Genomic DNA, 17,959 nt, shown 5'->3' on the forward strand with positions numbered 1-17,959 from the left:
CAAGAAGAACCAGTGTAAGGTGATCAACTCCAGAGAATGTTGCATTGCTGCTGCTTCTACTACCCCTATGCTGCGCTTTAGGAAAGCTTGCACTGCTGCGGTCTCTGCGGCACAACCGGTACATCACAGGCCGCTTAAGGGTCTGCATCCATTGCAATATTAAACTGGCAAAACAGGAGCACTGCAAGTTTACTTCAAACAGAATCAGGGCGGCACAAGCAGTGTAGTGCATGCTACCATTCCCAACACAGCAGGGGCAGTGCACGCTCCCCTTCCATATTTATTTGCATTTCTAAAGCGCTTGCACAGCCCGCGGGCATCGAGGCGCTGTTACAGGAATTCTTTGGTTTTTTTTTAGTTGCGTAGGTGTTTGTCTCAGTTGCGTATTTATAACGCGCTTAAATACCCAGAGGTTTCTTAGTGCGGTCCCGGGGATCAAACCTGTGTTGCTTCATGTCGTCTTGTTTCCAAGGCGAGTGCGTTGTCACTGAGCCATCCTCCCGGGACCATAGAACAAATACATCATGGGCAGGGCAGGTTTCTCACACGAACAGGCACAGTAGAGGTAACAGTTGTTAAGCAAGATTGTCATATCTGTGATAAATCTTCCTGACCTGCGTCAACCCCAGAACGTTTTGATTTGACTAATTATTTTACTGTGTCCCTAGTTGAAGGGTTAATCATTTTCCCCTCTCACCTAGTCTTTTACTCTTTGTATGGGTGACCTTTATGTCTCTGTCAGGAAGAATGTTTATTTCTGTACCAATTCCAGTTAACATTAGAGACCTCAAGCTCTTTTACTGGACTGGAATTTTTACTCCCGAGTGAGTGACTTTTTTCTGACTCTTGTGTTTTTTCTGACTAGGAGTTTTGTGTTTCTTACTGTTTAATGGAGTTTGAAAAAACTCCAGGGGCATTGGTATTTTGCATTGCGACACACAGCACCTTTTGTGCAGTGCCACTGAGAAGTCCCTTGGACTTCCCTCAAGGTTTAACTACATTTTCTTTGGTGAACTAATGTTTCCAAGAATACGAAGATGACCCATGTCTTACTTATGTTTTCCTTTGTGGGTCCAGCATACCCCACCCTATGTTGAGTGTAGGGGGTTACATAGTAACTCCTTTAACCCACGCCTCATGTAACATTCTGTTACACTAACTCACTTGAATGGCTGGTGGCAGTGGTTTCATTTTTACTACCTTGTGCCATGTATCTGCAGGCTGAAACCTATTTTCCCAAAATGACCCCAGTCTTCTTTTTTCGCCATTTCCTGTCAGTTAGGTTCTTCTGGGCTTTTACCCTGTTGTTTGAATCAGGTCTGAGTCCTCTGTGTGTTTGCCTTTGGCGGTTTTCAGCCATGAAGCCTGCCCAGGCTCGAGTGTCTGGAAAGGCAGGCAGTGAGGGAAGGTCCCGAAACGTCCCTGTCCTTTATCTCTAGATGTGCCCGAGTGAAACCAGTTCCGATTGGCCGACTGGCTGTCCTGGAGCACAGCCAACCCTGCTGGGTAATTGGCAGCCTAGAGCTGTAAATGAATGGGACTTGCTTAAAAAGGGAGGTTTTTGGGACCAGAGGGAGAGTCAAACACTGAAGGACAACATCTGACGAAGATGACGTGAAAAGACGCCAGCAGCACCATCCTCGACCGCAAGTGCCCGGTGATTGCCTACAGCTGTGCTGACCCCGTTTTCATTTTGACTGGGAAGACCCGTACGAGACGACTTCCGCCCTTAGGCTGGTGGGACCAAATAACCCCAAGACAAACTCCATTTTGGCGCAACACCCAACTTGCTGTGACTTTCCAAGACTCCAAAATTCCAATACCCGGGTACCCCCGACTATCATAAAGTGCATTGTCTTCGGAAAGTTCAAATCCGGCCAACATTTCGTGGGCATCCAGAGGACCCTACAGGAGCAGGAAATATTCATCCAGAGTCTCCTCCCAGATTCCGGGACCAAGGGATCAAGTAACTTCTAACCAGCGCTGTCCGTTCTTCTTTGGTACTGAGAAAAAGGTCCAAAATCACAAAAAGTCACTGAATCAAGGAGAATCCATTGCTGCCGAGCCCCTCTCTCGAGTGCTGCCACAGTAGCCTGCCAGAAGTCCTCCCTTTTGTCACCACGACCATGGACCATGAACAAGGGTGTGCTGCACTGCAAACAGAAGGCATCCAGCGCAAACAAATTCTTCAGTTCACATGTAGTGTGGGGGCACATCAACCTTTTGCTATTTGGGGTGCTTCCTACATTGGGGAAGGCCATTTTACCCTATTCAGAGTGAACCTCAACTCACTTGCACTGGACTTTGTTAGGTACGATTTTCACAGAACTGGTAAATCTTCGTGACCTGGGTCAACCCCAGAACTGTTTGCTATACTAGTGGGATATTTTTCCTTAATACCTCTGTGAGTGGAAACCTTTAAACCTTTTTCCACACTCACAGAATCTTCTACTCTTTTTATGGGTGTCATTTTTTTGACTCTCCATAGTGTCTTAGGTATCCTCTTTAACAACGTATTGGCAAAATGTGCCTGTTGTTGCTGGGTTGCCCTTGGAGCTCCCCTTTTTAACTTTCTTTTGCTAACCTTGAGAGAACTACAGTTCCCAAGGGTAGAAAGCATCTTTGGATCTCCTTTGCATTTTATTCTGTGAAGCCAGCACACCCCACCTTATGTGGAGTGCTGTGGAGATACAGTTTTAATGGGAAAGGGGATACATTGTAACAATTCTGTTACAGGGACAAGCTTACCTTCAATGGCTGGTGGCAGTGATACATTGTATTAATTTGTTGCACCTTTACCGCAGGCTGTGTTCACAGCAGCAGTACCGGCAGTTAAGGGTATTCATTTTACCAAAATGGTCCCAGTCTTCTTTTTTCGCCATTTTAGTGTTTCTTATCCTTACTTGTTCCTTTTTATCTTTGGCGAGAGTCCCCTGGACTCCCTGCCCAGGCTCGGTCTGTCTGTGAGGGCAGGAAGCGAGGGAGGAGTCTAAAACTCGACAGCCCTTTGCCTTCCTCCTTGCCGGAATGGGGACAAATCACTGTCCTGATTGGACAACCAGACCACCGGTTCTTGTAAAATGCAGTGAGAAAATGCAGAAGTTGTGCTGTAGTTCCTGTTAAATACTGAGAACCTGGAAGCTGAAGAGTAGTCGACCACTGGAACCGAAACTGAAGAGAATGAAGGAAGAAGGAAAATCGGCTGAAACTATTTCCAGCGAGCAGAGAGCCTGCTAGGCTAAGTGGAGCCTGCTGTAGCCCGTTTTTCCAATCGACCTGGGGACTCCGAAAACGATGACCCAGAGCCTGGTGAGACTAACTAGACTCAATAAGACCTGCATTTTGAGTAACCCACGCATTGCTGCAACCTTGCCTTACTGCAATTCTCCAATACCCTGGGACCTCAAGCCACAGTGCGGTGCACAGTCTTCCAAATTCCGAATCTCGCTGAAACCTAATGGGCACTGTTAGGCAAAGTTTGTATGCAGTACCCTCTGGGAACACTACAAACAACTCTGACTACAGGTATAGGAAACTAAACCTTTGGTATAAGCTTGCACTACACAGTTTTGGTAGCGTGTTGAGCAGCAAGGTTTATCTCAAGAGGGGTCAATGTGAACTGTAGTGGAGTTACAGAGATTTACAGTTACAAGTGTTCAAATAAAATCTTACACTCAAGGTTTTCTTGAATAAACAATTATTAATTTATTTATCAGTCAGTAAGAATAAGACTTGTTCAGAAGGGAGCAATATTATAGTAACACTCAAATACACTTCATGAAATACACACTCTACTTAATATGTCTAAATCAGTAGATACCCTTGTGGGATGGCCCACAGACACTACCTACACCCTCCGGTGACTTCAATTGCTAGGGTGCTGGGGGCATTAATATATCACTGTTGCATTTAGGATAATATAGAAATAAGTCAAAGGAAAAGATTATTTAGAACATACAAGAGACCACAAATATTCTTAAGCAGGCAAATACCTTCAGATCCCCCCACTAAGTCATTCAGTGAAAGAGGCTAAAGTCAATAGGCGAAAGTCTAGATGAGCTGAAGCACTTCTTTGTAGGCAAGTAGAAAGTCTTTGAAGAAAATAAGAATCAAATGTAGGGCCACAAGCGGATTAGACTTGTGAGTAGTAGAAAATGCAAGCAACTCTACAGTAAGAGGTAAGTTCTCTCTGACTTTTTACAGTACCTTTGTATTGAAGAAAATGTGCAGCAGATGACTTCTGTTCCTGTGCAGCTCTGCAGATCTCACTGTTCCTGGGCCTCAGTCGTGGGCACAAAAGGGAGGACTTCTGGGGACTCCTGTACTGCAATGGGACGGTCACTGCTCGCAACCGGCAATCTTCAAATCAGTGACTGTTCAGTGTTTCAGCTCCTTGCGTCTACCGCAAATAGCAACATTGCAGTTCCTGGCTGTCGAGATGGACTTTTCTTGCTTCTGGGGTCCCGCAGTAGGGGGCTCAGGCTCGGTCAGTCCTGCTTCCTGAGAGTCCAGAGGATCTTCCTGGAGCACTAGGCCAGCTTAAAAGCAACGCACACAATCTGGTGTTCCTCTCCCTGGCTGTACGGTTTCCAGCAGCAACTCTGTGGAAATTCAACCAGCTCCGAGAGGGATGTCCAGGTGGTTTACTTTGGAGTTGATTGGTCCCACCAACTCAAGGGGAGAAGTCGTCCTTGCAGGGGCTTCCCTGTCGATACAAATTTGGAGTTTCAGCACAGCAGCAGGGCTTCACTGGGAAAACCAACGGTCCAGGAGTTGCAGCAGGTGTCCTCTTCAAGTTCTTCTTCGGTTCCTTCGTCCAGTGGGCAACTCTGCGTTCCAAACCAAAAGCCTCGCATTTTATTTGGTTCTCTCCCATTAATTCCAGCCTAGCTGTCAGTCACCCAGCAGGGTGGCTGTCCTTGCTGGGCAGTCAGCCGGCCAATTACCACAGAATGCATTTGTGTCTCCTAGGAGACTAAACACAGGGAGTTTCAGGCACCTCCCTCACTTCCTGCCTACCCCAGACATCCTGGAGCCAGAGGCGGGCTTCACTCGTGAATCCCCGCCAAAGGCAAAGCGAACAATGGGACCAAACCTGGTTTGGCGAGCAGAGTAAATCTGAAGGAGGATCTTTCCACAAAGAAATGGCGAAAAAAGAAAACCGGGGCCATTTTGACAAAAATTACACCCTTGGGTGAGATACTGCAGCTGATAACGCAGCCTGCGGTAAATGCACACCACGGTATTTAAAAAGAAGCACTGCCACCAGCCATTCAGTGAGAAAGGGGCAACATAAAAATGTTACATGAGAAGCTAGACAAAGGGGATACTAACTAACCCCTCCAGCACCCTATTGTAAGATAGTGTGTGCTGGGTCTAGAAAGTTACAAAGTGTAAGTAAAGTCAATTTCACTTCAATGCTCTTGGAAACAGTAGTTTATCCAAGAGAAGGTATTTGAAACTTCCCTGTGCCACTCCACTGGAGGTGCTATATGACACAATGTAAAAGATGATGCCTATGGAGTTTGTCAGACTACACAACTAAAAGAAAGTGTTCAAAATCACATTAAAATAAAAGAGTAGGGAAAAAGGGTCTCACTCTCTCTACATTAAAGAAATCAAGGCCTCAAAATCCAGCAAAGTTGCTGGGGGTCTCCAAGGTGGAGGGAATTGGCACATTTCTGAGAATTCTCCCTAACAGGCACCCTGGTGGATCTCCAAAGACACAAATAGAGTCTGAAATGTCCCCTCAACAAAGTGCTGGACCTTTGAAACAACGAGAATTCAATTCTTTGAAAATGTGCCAAAACGGAGAACCGCATTCAGCTGCAAGGAAATCCTTGCTTAGAACCTTTTCATCAATCCCTGCTGCAAAGTTTCTTCTGAGATCTTGTTTTCAGTCACCACGACAAGTAATCCACCAACCGGGTATTTGGCTCCAGACCCTGAGGTCTTCCTGCTGCAAAATCTTATTCAATGCTGAGGTACTGTGTTGGCTTGGGTATGTACTTACATTAAGTCTCTTAGGATTTATGTGTAGCTGTGGGGTGTTTTCTGTGATTTGGAGGCCTCTCATCCAGTCCCACTGCTAGAATCCTGCTAGGATGTCTTCAGTGAAGCTCCTGGACCCTCTTCCAACTCGGAAGTACAGTACTCACCTGTTTGCCCAGTCTTCCTAAGGAACTCTGACTTTTGCTACTTAGGAACCTATCCTGACACTGCCTGTTGGACACTAGATCCTAGTGCCCCTCCTTCTGCCACTGAGAACACGCATGCTCCAAGAATAAGGGAAAGCCTTTTAAGGGATTGGGCCTTTTGCCTAGAAAAGAAGTGTTTAAAAGTTACTTACTTGTAAAGAGTTGGTTACTGTAACTCTAAGAATGAACAGTTACAAAAGTTCTTAATTACCCTGGATGTGTGATGCACTATTCTTAAAAGTATGGTTAACATCTTTCTTTCCTTAGAAACTGTTTTGCCATTGTAATGGAAAGTAGATGTGAAGGTATATCACTCTCTGGTGATTAGGTTGTGCCTCTTCCCAAAGTTAATGTGTTGGTATCATCAGACAAATCCTGATAGGATAATTGTACGAGTGTCCCCCAACTGGGTCTTGCTTCCCCTGACTTGCCGCTAGCCTGTCCAGAATAAGCCTGTATTAGGTTGTTGCCTACCTAGAATAACTTCGAGTCATTCTGTAAAGTGTAACTTTAGTGTTTACTTTCCCTGTGCTATCTAACCCAGAGTCTGTGGTTCCAACTATCCCATATAAGTCCTACATCAGTCACTTGTATAGCTGGGAAAGATCTAATCTGGACTCCTTTTGAGATTAAAAAAGTATATGGGTTTTACTTACCTTGCGTTAGCTGTGTGCCATCCAAAAATAAGTTACCAGAGTTACTGCGTATCTCAATCTCGGTTTCACTGATCTCATAGGCACCTGTAATTGAATATTACATGCTTAGATTTTACTCATCTAGTATAACTTATCACAAAAGTAGTTATAGGTTTTTACTGTACCTGGAATAAGTGTTCCACTATTCACAAAATGTATATTGTCCAGTTGACGGATTATGTGATTTGTACTACTGAGAATCCCTGTACCACTGGTAGGGTCTACTGAATTACAGAATGTAATTGTGAAAGTAACCATTGTTTTTTTTTACTCCCCAAGAAGATGTGTGACCTATACTGAATGTGTATGAAAAAATGTGCTCATTCCCCCCCAGCTCTTTTACTGGACTTCAGGACTTTTAATTCTAACCTGGAGAGAGTGAGCCCTTTTTCTCACTCATGTATTTTCTGTGTGATTTGGACTGTTTATTTTAACCTTAGAGTCTGACAAACGCCATAGGCACCATCTTTTTTATATTGTGACACACAGCACCGTCAGTGCAGTGGCACAGGAAAGTCTCTTAAATTTCCCAAAGGTTTAAATACCTTCTCTTGGTGAAACTACTGTTTCTGTCATGCCTGCGCCATGGGCGCATCCATTTACGCTCAATATGGACTATTTGTTTATCATTTATTTACAACAGACTCTTGGATCCATCTATATTTACTTTGGGAACTTTATTTCCCATTTGCAAGACTTTGGTGCCTTATTATTTTTGCCAACAAACTACGCATACCATAATGCACTTGGCTACAAGCATCGATTCCTGGCTGTTCCTATTGGTCATCAGAGGAACTACACCCCCCAGAAGCCCTAGGGATTTGCTCTGCTTCCACCAGCCCTGGAACAGAAAGGGAGGTGGCAGATTGCCTGCAGGTGTGCTTAGCCAGGTGCAACCAATTAGCCTGCCTCTGTGCTGGGCTAGGCAGTATAAAAGGCTGCTGCCTGCAGTGGCTCAGCCTCTTGCATCCGAGAGTCCTTCCTCCACCTTTCGCGTCTTCCTACGGATCTTGTATGCTGTTTACCTTTACTCCTGCTTGGACCCTGCCTTGTTGCTTGCTCCACCCTGCTGCCTCCAGCCATAGCCTTCCAGGCTCCCTGCCTCACAGCCCTGCTCCTCTGGGCTCTCCACACTGCAGCTGATCACGCTCTGCTGCCTTCCAGCCTCCGCCCTTGCCCTGCCGGGCTCTCCACATTGCAGCCGATCACGCTCTGCTGCCTTCCAGCCTCCGCCCTTGCCCTGCCGGGCTCTCCACATTGCAGCCGATCACGCTCTGCTGCCTTCCAGCCTCCGCCCTTGCCCTGCCGGGCTCTCCACATTGCAGCCGATCACGCTCTGCTGCCTTCCAGCCTCCGCCCTTGCCCTGCCGGGCTCTCCACATTGCAGCTGATCACGCTCTGCTGCCTTCCAGCCTCCGCCCTTGCCCTGTGGGCTCCCTGCTCTGCAGCCTGCCTCACTCCGGCTGCCTTAACCCTTGTCCTCTGGGCTCCCTGCTCTGCAGCCTACCTCACTCTGGCTACCTACTGCCCTTGTCCTCTGGGCCTTCCTACTTTGCAGCTTATCACGCTCCGCTGCCTACTACCTACCTTTTCCGCTGGGTTCTCGGCCTAGCAGCCCTCTACAGTCCTCTGCTACCTTCTACGTTCAGCGGCCCTGTCCCTCAGGGTTCACTCTTTACTGCCCGGCCCTTATGGGATCCTTGCCGTGCAGTCTGCTTTACTCTGCTGCCCTAAGCCCTTTTCCTCTGGGCTTTCTACCTTACAGTCCTACTCCTGTGGGCTTACTCATTGCTTTCCTGCTCCTCTGAGCTCTCAACCTTGTTCCTTACTGTCCTCTGCTATCCTATCCTGTTACTCGACTTTCCCTTCATTTCCTTCTGCTAGTTTGCTATCACCTCCTTTCCTGGATTTGTCTGCAAGTATCTTCTCTTGTCCTGTTTGTAGACCCTTTTGTACAGAGCTTGTCTGTTGGTTCCCATCAGTCAACCTCTGCCCCTTCCCTTGTCTCGTTTCTACATTACAGACACCCATAGCTGCTGTTCCAAGTCATGAGCAAACAGCGTGGGCCTCTGTTATAGCAAACTGTGCAGAAGGCTTGAGTATTTCCTAAGGTTCGTGGAATACTCTTTTCCTATATCTGCATACACCCCAAGAGGGAATTCATTCTGTACCTTTCCTTGCTACTCTTGCCTACTCTTCGTTCTCTTTCCTTTCTGCTGTGTGTGTGCTTCTCTGTCTACTTTATTTAGGCACAACCACCCAAACCCTTTTTGGGTGTCCTGTGCCACTCTTAATAGAGTGCCATCCCTGACAGTTTCGAAGAGCAGTAAAGTGAAATGTACTTTACTTACATTTTTTAACTTTCTGGACTAAGCACACACTATCTTACCCTAGGGTGCTGGAGGGGTTACCTAGTATCCCCTTCGTCTAGCTTCATGTAACATTTTTATATTACCCTTTCCACAATTAATGGCTGGTGGCAGTGGTTTACCTTTCACTACCATTGTGTGTTTTTACTGCGGGCTGTGTTCGCAGCTGCACATGGGTGCCTATTTCGTCAAAATGGTCCCAGTCTTCTTTTTTCGCCATTTCTTGCTGGGAAGGTCCTTCTTGAGATTTACACTGCACGTCAAACCAGGTTTGGTCCCTTTGTTCATTTTGTCTTTGCCGGGATTCACGCGCGACACCCGCCTCTGGCTCCAGTATGGCTGGCAGGGGCAGGAAGTGAGGGAAGGTGCCCGAAACTCCCTGTGCTGACCCCCCTTGGTTACAGGAATGCACCCAATGGTGATTGGACTGCTGGCTGTCCAGCAAGGACAGTCACCCTGCTGTGTGATTGACAGCTAGGCTGGAATGAATGGCAGAAACCTGCATAAAAAGGTGAGGCTTTTTGGCTTGGAAGGCAGAGTTGACCACTGGACAAAGGAATCCGAAGAAGAACTTGGAAGAGACGCCTGCTGCAACTCCTGAACCGTTGTTTTTCTCGGCGACTAGAGAAGCCCTGCAAGGACAACTTCTCCCTTTGAGTTAGCGGGACCAATCAACTCAAAAGTAAGCCCGTCTGGACATCCTCTCGGAGCTGGCTGTACTTCCACTGCTGCTGGAACCGAAGTGCCTGGGAGAGGAACACCAGATTGTGTGCGTTGATTTTAAGATAGTTACTTTTAAGTAACCGAGCACTAGGAAGATCCTCAGACTTTCCTGATGCAGGACTGACCAAGCCTGAGCCACATCAACAGAGTGCTTGACCACGGATGCGGGGAAAGTCTGACGTGGTATGCAAGAACCGCAGTGTTGCTATTTGCTGTCAGACGCGAGGAGCGGAAACAATGAAAGACCGTTGAACTGACGTTTGCCCATTGCTGCCGCTGACCTTCCCGTTGCAGAGCATGAGTTCCCAGACGTTAACCCAACAGGATCTGCGGAGCTGTACAGGAACCATTTCTTCTAACCAGAGGTACTGTAAAGTCTAAGAGAACTTACCTCTTGTTGTGTAGCCTTACTCAGTTGAGACCTGTCTTGGTTGCCTTGCAGAGTTGCTATAGCTTTGCCCTCAAAAGCTTCCCAGCATGTGGCCTTTCAAGTGTTCTATTTTCTACAAACATTTCTAAAAACATTGTGCAAGACTTTTTACCTACCTGCAAAGAAGATCTTCAGCTCCCCTAGACATTATGCAATTAGCATCGGCTGTCCTGGCTCCCTCAGAGACTCTTCTTACCTTTGACTCTGTGTTTTACCTTTTCCCCAGGAAAAGATTAAAGTTATTTGGCATTGGAAGGTTTTTAAAAGAACTTATCCGTTTGTGAATTATTTGTGAACCTTTATTTTATTCCTCACTTCTATCTATTACACCAAACTCAGTATTGCTCTAAATGTACCAGTGATAGATCAATGTCCACAGTGTCCTAGCTATTTAAGTCACCCAAGGGTGTAGGAAGTGTCTGTGTGCCATCTCCAATGGGTATGAGCTGATTTAGAGTTCTTAAGTTAAAAGACCTGACCCTAGAAGTAGAGAGGAAAGTAAAAGGGAGGAACCTAAAGGAAGCAGACCACCCCCGCTGGATGGGGAAGGAACAAACATCCCAAATGGTGAAGCTCCCTCTAGCTTCACATCAAGGTTGAATTGAAGGTACCACCAGTACTCCAGGTTCTTACCGTGAGGTCGGCTGTAGGTGGGAGGTACTTGTCCTTGTCCAGAAGGGGGTCCTGGTCCAGGGCCTGGCCCTGGCCCTACCCCGGAGACAGAGGGAGGAGGTAGTGTTGGCATTTGTGGCTGCATCCCCGGAATGGGCCGCTTCCCCTGCACAGCTGTCTGCAGGTGATCTGGCAGTGCCTGTCCCCTAGCCAGCATCTTGTATGCCATGATCTGCGCCCTCAACTGGTGCAACTGGCTCTGGTTGAAAGGAGTGGGGCCGCGGCTCTGCTGTCCCAACGCCTGGGGGTCGGCAGGCTCCATGGGCACCCCGACAGGACCCGCAGACATCGGTGGGCCTGATGGAGGACCATTGGAAGGAACAGGACTTGAAGAGTGGTCAGAGCCCCCAAGGGGCGATGGATAACCTGGAATCAAAAGGAAAGCATTAACAAATGTTCATAGTGAGCTTAATCATTTAAAAGACAAATATCAAACTACAGTGGTCTCTCCAGAAAGAAAGTTAATTCTCAGGATATGAATCATGAGTCATAGACAGTAAAAAAAAATAAAGACGATGCTGAATTTTATTTTCAAGTTTAAAAAAGGTCAAGCTGCACCCATGTGAAGGCAATTCTTTGAAACCACACCTCTCCAGAATAGCTTCCATTTGTTTCTCTAAAAAAAAAAAAGAAGAAAAAAGGACACTACTCTATGTCACAATTAGTTTAAGGGTCAGCAATTGCAATGGTACAAGACAGAAAATACTGCTAGAACTCTTGCAGTCTGTCATTCACTCAGGGGAGGCCCTGCAGAAAGTGTCAAATTACTTTCAAACTTTATATGATAAAGGTTCAAACCATACAAATACGCTAGAACATTAAAAATAAACAAGATGAAAAAAACATCAAAGCACAAACAAATATTCTGTGTTAGGAGTGTACTCCACTGTTCCAATTGACTTTCAAATCTACTGTATTTGGACTGATACTGGAATTGCATTGCCAGGTGTTGGTCCCTCCGACCGTACAGGACTCTCTAGTCTAGCTGTGATTGGGTCGACACTCAAACTGCATTGTTAAGGCTTAACTGTGTCTAGGTTGGTACTCAGGTTAAATTGTTAGGTGCAGGCCCGTCGCCCACTATACAGGACCCTCGAGTCTAGCTGTGTTTGGTCTTGAGCTCATTGGCACCACCGGGGGTGGTCCCCCCTCATACTAGATGGAATTCTCAAACACAGTTAGGCTTAGTCTCAAGCCCAAACTTAGTCTAATCCAATTTAACACTCCTAGAGAGGACTAGACCGTGAAAGTATAGTACCAATCCCCCACTATTACCCAAAGACCTACATAGACAGCCACACAACTTAGTCCTACACCTCCCGACAACTATACGTCGAGCACCATAACTGCACAGGACAGCGCTCCGGGGATACATAGCCAACCCACCTGAAGACCAGACAGTGCAAAAAGCACCCAAGCTTACCTACACAAGAAGATACACCAGTACTGCCACCACAAGACACCGCAGTCAACCACTCAACTGGCACCTCCGCACCCAGCACCAAAATGCCCCGGACCAGGAAGGGGTGCCGAGAAAGAGCACAAGACAAGGCCACATTGGACACAGAAGCACAAATCCAACCCAACCCTAAAGCAACAACCGCAAATGAAGGAACTACACTGCCAAAAACCAAAACGACCAGAACAACCTTTCAAAAGGGAAAAATCCTTGTATCGCACACCTTACCTCGCAACAACCCCTGAACCTGGATACCCCAACAACCCAGAGACATCACGACACACAAAGAACAGTCCGAGACAACCAGGAAAAAGACGGGAGCACCCAAGAAGAGTGCGGGTAGACTGACCCCATACATCACAAGAACAGAAGGACACCATCAATACCAATTGCACACCGGACAAAATGACGACGGAGCCCTAACATCCAACAACCCAAACATCAACCTAAATGACCAATTCAATGAAGAAACCTTTGCTGATCTTCATCTAACCGGCATGAATAGAGGAGCACCGCTATTGAACAGCCCAGCTTTCAATCTAGCAGACTGCTTCAATGAAGATGCAGCCTTCGTTGATCCTCATCCCTCCCCAATCAACGCCAAGCTCTGCAACCAACCAACCACAAACCAAAACAAGGAACGACTAACAAAACCACACCAAAACTATCCACTGCAACCGAATCCAAACATGCCACCGAAATATACAATCTGCTCTGCGACGGAGGGATCGACATCCTATTTGTAACAGAAACATGGCTAGACGAAACATGGCTAGACGACAACTATAAGATCATCCTCAACAACTGCCTGCCTGAACACTTCTAATGCGTCCAGGCAAACAGAAAAGCCAAACACGGCGGCAGGGGGAGACAGGCAATCATCCAAACTGGAAGACCCACTAAACATCAATAAATCCGAATCCTTAATCATACGTCTAGCAGTAAGCCCCAAAACAAACTTGAAATTCATACTGATACACAGACCACCAACATCCGATGCATCCTTCGAAGACGCCTACACAAGCAATCACCGTCCTAGCCATCAAACACAATCACCTGATCGTCCCCTGAGATTAACATCTGGTTCGAAGAAGAAACCACGTCCATACAAAAAAAAAAAAAAATCGCTAACTAGCCAATCAGCAGCAATGAATCTTCAACAACTAGTCAAAAGGAGCAACCCACTCAGCGGGGCACACACTTGACACAATCTTTACAGAACAAACTCCTCCTTAACACGGCACCCCCGATTCAAATACTCTGGAGCGACCACCTCATCATCCCCTTTGTAATCAAAATGACCACTCCAATAAACAGTCAACCAGACAAAACACTGAACAGCATGAAAAGAAACTGGAGAACCATCAAAAACTCCAACCTAATTGAACTCCTGGAGCTCAGTAAACCACACCCAACTTTTATGGAAGACGACCGGGACAAAAAGTAACCCTGCTACACTCCTGGAGTATAACTACTATAGATAACATCGCCAAAGAAAAGTCTTGCACTCCTCAAACTAGCAATGGCAAAATGCTTCACCCTACTACTCGGCACCATGAAGAAGAAAAAATGACTAGAACTTGATTGGAGAAAACAAAACGATGCTGCGAACAAGCTGAAATTCCTGCAACACAACCACGCATACAAAAAGCAAAGAGGAAACACTTCGACAACCGAATCACCTAAACACCCAAACAGAACTCTTCAAAATCATAAATGAAATTAAAAATCCCCTTGGATGTAACACACCAACAAAACTATGCACTGACCTTGCAGACCACTTCAAAAACAAAATCACCAGCATCCAACAAACCATACAAAGCAGACCTCCCGATCTGACCACGATTCCCACCTACGCTCAGGAGGAACACCCAAACAAACTACAAAGCTTTCCAGAAATAACACTGCAGGCATTCATAAAACTGGTGAATGAAAGCAATAACTCAGGGTCTCCCGAAGACCCCTGCCCGCGAGACATATACAAATCAATTCTTAAACAAGGAACGCCGATGGAATACCACAGGAAGGTCCTCAACCTTTGAATCGCAACTGGGAAAGTGCCACAAGCCTTCAAAACTGCATACATCAGGCCACTACTCAAAGATACAGCGGGAACCGTAGAGGACCTTTCCAACAACAGACCCATCTCCAACATCCCGTACACAGCCAAGCTGCTCAAAACGTACATATATAAAAAGACCCAAGAATTCATCGAAGAGCACGGCCTACTAGACCAGGCACAAGTTGGCTTTCGACCAATGAGAGGAACGGAATCCGCTCTCCTCTCAATATGGGACGATCTAAAAATGAACGCAGACTCAGACAACAGCACTGCCTTGATACTCCTAGACCTGTCAGCAGCATTCGACACAGTTAACCACGACACCTTCATAACAAGATTAGAAGGACTTTGAATAACAGACACCGCCCAGCTATGGATCAAATCCTTCCTAACAGACTGGAAACTGTATGGATGAAACCCTTCAAATCCACCCCGAGAGATTCCACCTGTGGAGTACCACAAGGATCACCCTTCTCCCCCCTACTATTCAACATCTACATATATCTACTTATAAGAAAGATCAAAAGCCACGGCCTCACCTGTTACAACTACGCCAACAATACACAAATAATCTTCAAAATACAAGACAATCTGGAAATAAAATCAACACTAGAAACTGCCTCTGCGATGTATTCAACTGGATGAACTCCAACTGCCTCAAAATCAACCCAGGCAAAACAGAAATAAAGATCGTCACAAAAAATGAGGAGAAAACCACTTCATCCCTTGGCCAAGGGAACTCGGGATAACCCCAGCACCCTCGCTGATTGTAAAAAAACCTGGGGGTTCTGGTGGTCAGTAATCTCACGCTAGAGCCACAAGTAAACGCTCTTCTCAAGAAATGCTTCTTCCGACTGCGAGCGACAAAGAGGATCTTACCGTTCCTATTGTTCGGCAACAAACAACCACCATCATTGCCCTCATCATATCCAGAGTAGACTACGCCAACAGACTCTACTTAGGCATGCCTGAACGACTTTAAAAAAAACTACAACGCATACAAAATGCGGCAGCCAGACTGCTTCTGAAACGACCCCGGAGAGAACACACCACACCAGCGTTGAACACACTACATTGGCTACCAATAAAACAACGAATAAAATACAAAATAATGTGCATCACGCATAGAGCAATGCACAACCAAGGCGCCGAGTTCCTGAGAGACATACTGCGTCTACATCAACCAACAACAATGCTCAGATCAAGCATTGACATCCGCCTGGAACCTACAACAAAATCTTCCTTCTCTCACCAAGCGCCGAAAACCTGGAACGACCTTCCAAAGAACATCCGTAATACAAGAAACCACCTACTATTAAGGAAACTACTCAAAACCTGGCTCTTCACGTCATAACTAGAGAACCCGGCCACAGGGGCACACTCCCAACTAAAACATTGATGAACGAAGAGACCGACCATGATCCACACCAAGCAATCAATGGAAAAACCTTAAGGAAAATATCCCACGACATACCAAACGACTTACCGGGAGACAACCGTAATCAGGACCAAAGACCGAATACTAGAGACAAAGACAGAAACATGCAGACGACTCATCAATAGGACCATGACCCTACACTATAACCATCCCCAACAGACCTACTCACGGCAGATAGCAAGGAAACAGGAAACCCTGTACCATTAACTCCAATCCAGAGAGGGAGAAACAGAATAAGCACCCACATTGCACAATGTCCATCACGATACAGAGGAAGCACAATCCGCCATCACACACAAACTACAACTAAACAATAGCCCAAGGAAATCACCCCACGGAAACCAAATGAAAGATAGTCATAATAGGAGGAAACTAATGACTGAATACACAGGCTGACCTATAAGGATGCACCAGGACACCCCATCAACAGCACTCTAACCCTGAACCATTCAAAGCCTCAACCGACCAGGGTCACGTTAGACAACAAGAGAATAGATGGTACCATCCCAGTCCCACACCCAAATAAAAGGTTCAGACACACCTATCACTCCATGGTAGGAGATGGTAAGCTCTCCACAATACTCACTATGATAAAGCTGCATCAGCGCAGCATCCACCACAGCGAGACGGCCCATAAGGAACCAACAACAACCCCACCCACAGGGATACAGCTCAAACGGAACCATAAGTACCTGACATCAAACCTGGCATCAGGATACAGACCCCACTAACCCAACTCTCGACTTTCTGCTTACTTACAAAGTCATACAACCATTTCTCTCCCAGCAATCTGCACGCACTTTACCACATCACAGCAAAAACACACAAACAGCACAGGAGGGCTCGCCCGATCCGATACTTGCACCAAAGCCCAGCACTCAGTGTATACTGAGCTGAAGCTGCCAACAGCACACCACTTCTCCCACTCTCCTTCTCCCCCTCCTTCCTGTTTACAGATCCGCCAGAGCGCCTGGCGACCATTTCCGTTGGTGACGGTGCGCTATACAAATACCTTTAAATTAACATATTATATACAGATTGTCAGACAAAAAGTTTGTAAGGCTACCAATTAATAGTTCTCAAGTACTGTTTTTACTTTAATATCACTATATACACTTATGTGTGTGTTTTGTACAGCACAAACGTTTACCAAGTGTTATGGAGAATTCTCAGAAATGTGCTAATTCCCTCCACCTTAGAGACCCCCAGCAACTTTGCTGGATTTTGAGGACTTGCATTTTTTTAACTTGGAGAGAGCGAGACCCTTTTACCCACTCTCTCATGTATTATAATGTGATTTTTTACATTGTGTTTCTTTTGGTTATGGAGTCTAACGAACTCCAAAGGCATCATCTTTTACAACTGTGTCCCAAACCACCTTCAGTGCAGTGACACAGGGAAGTCTTTCAGACTTCCCAAGGTTTAAATACCTTCTCTGGGATAAACTACTGTATCCCAGAGCAGTAAAGTGAAATTGACTTTACTTTGCATTGTAACTTTCTAGACCCAGCACATGCTATCTTACAATAGAGTGCTGGAGGGATTACCTAGTATCCCCTTTATCTAGCTTCTTATGTAACATATTTTATGTTAGCCTTTCCTCACTGAATGGCTGGTGGCAGTGGTTTCGCTTTAAGCTACCGTGGTTTGCATTTACCGCAACCGTTCCCGGCTCTGGTAAAGCAACCGCGGGAGCCATCTTTTTCAAAATGGCGCAGAGCCATCTTTGATAAAATGGCCCCCGGTCTTCTTTTTGCGCCATGTCTTTGTGGAAAGGTCCTTCTAGTGAGTTTCTCTGCGCCGCCAAACCAGGTTTGGTCTCTTTGCTCATTACGCCTTTGGCAGGGTTTCGGAGTGAAACCCGCCTCTGGCTCCAGAGTGTATGGTGTAGGCAGGAAGTGAGGGAGGTGCCCG

The 17,959-nt window shown here is 46.3% G+C and overlaps 1 protein-coding gene across 4 annotated transcripts in view; it reads right to left on the minus strand.

Annotated features, from left to right (window-relative positions):
* The window catches only part of SMARCA4 (SWI/SNF related BAF chromatin remodeling complex subunit ATPase 4), a 648,210-nt gene that overhangs the window by 557,916 nt on the left and 72,335 nt on the right, over nt 1-17,959 (minus strand). For all 4 annotated transcript variants that reach the window (XM_069604251.1, XM_069604249.1, XM_069604250.1 and 1 more), the window contains exon 4: nt 11,048-11,452. In XM_069604251.1, the coding sequence (XP_069460352.1) occupies nt 11,048-11,452 (405 nt within the window). The remainder of the gene's footprint in view (nt 1-11,047; nt 11,453-17,959) is intronic.

Source organism: Ambystoma mexicanum, chromosome 3q (assembly GCF_040938575.1).
Source record: "Ambystoma mexicanum isolate Mex_15411 chromosome 3q, UKY_AmexF1_1, whole genome shotgun sequence".
Classification (NCBI taxonomy): Eukaryota; Metazoa; Chordata; class Amphibia; order Caudata; family Ambystomatidae; genus Ambystoma; species Ambystoma mexicanum.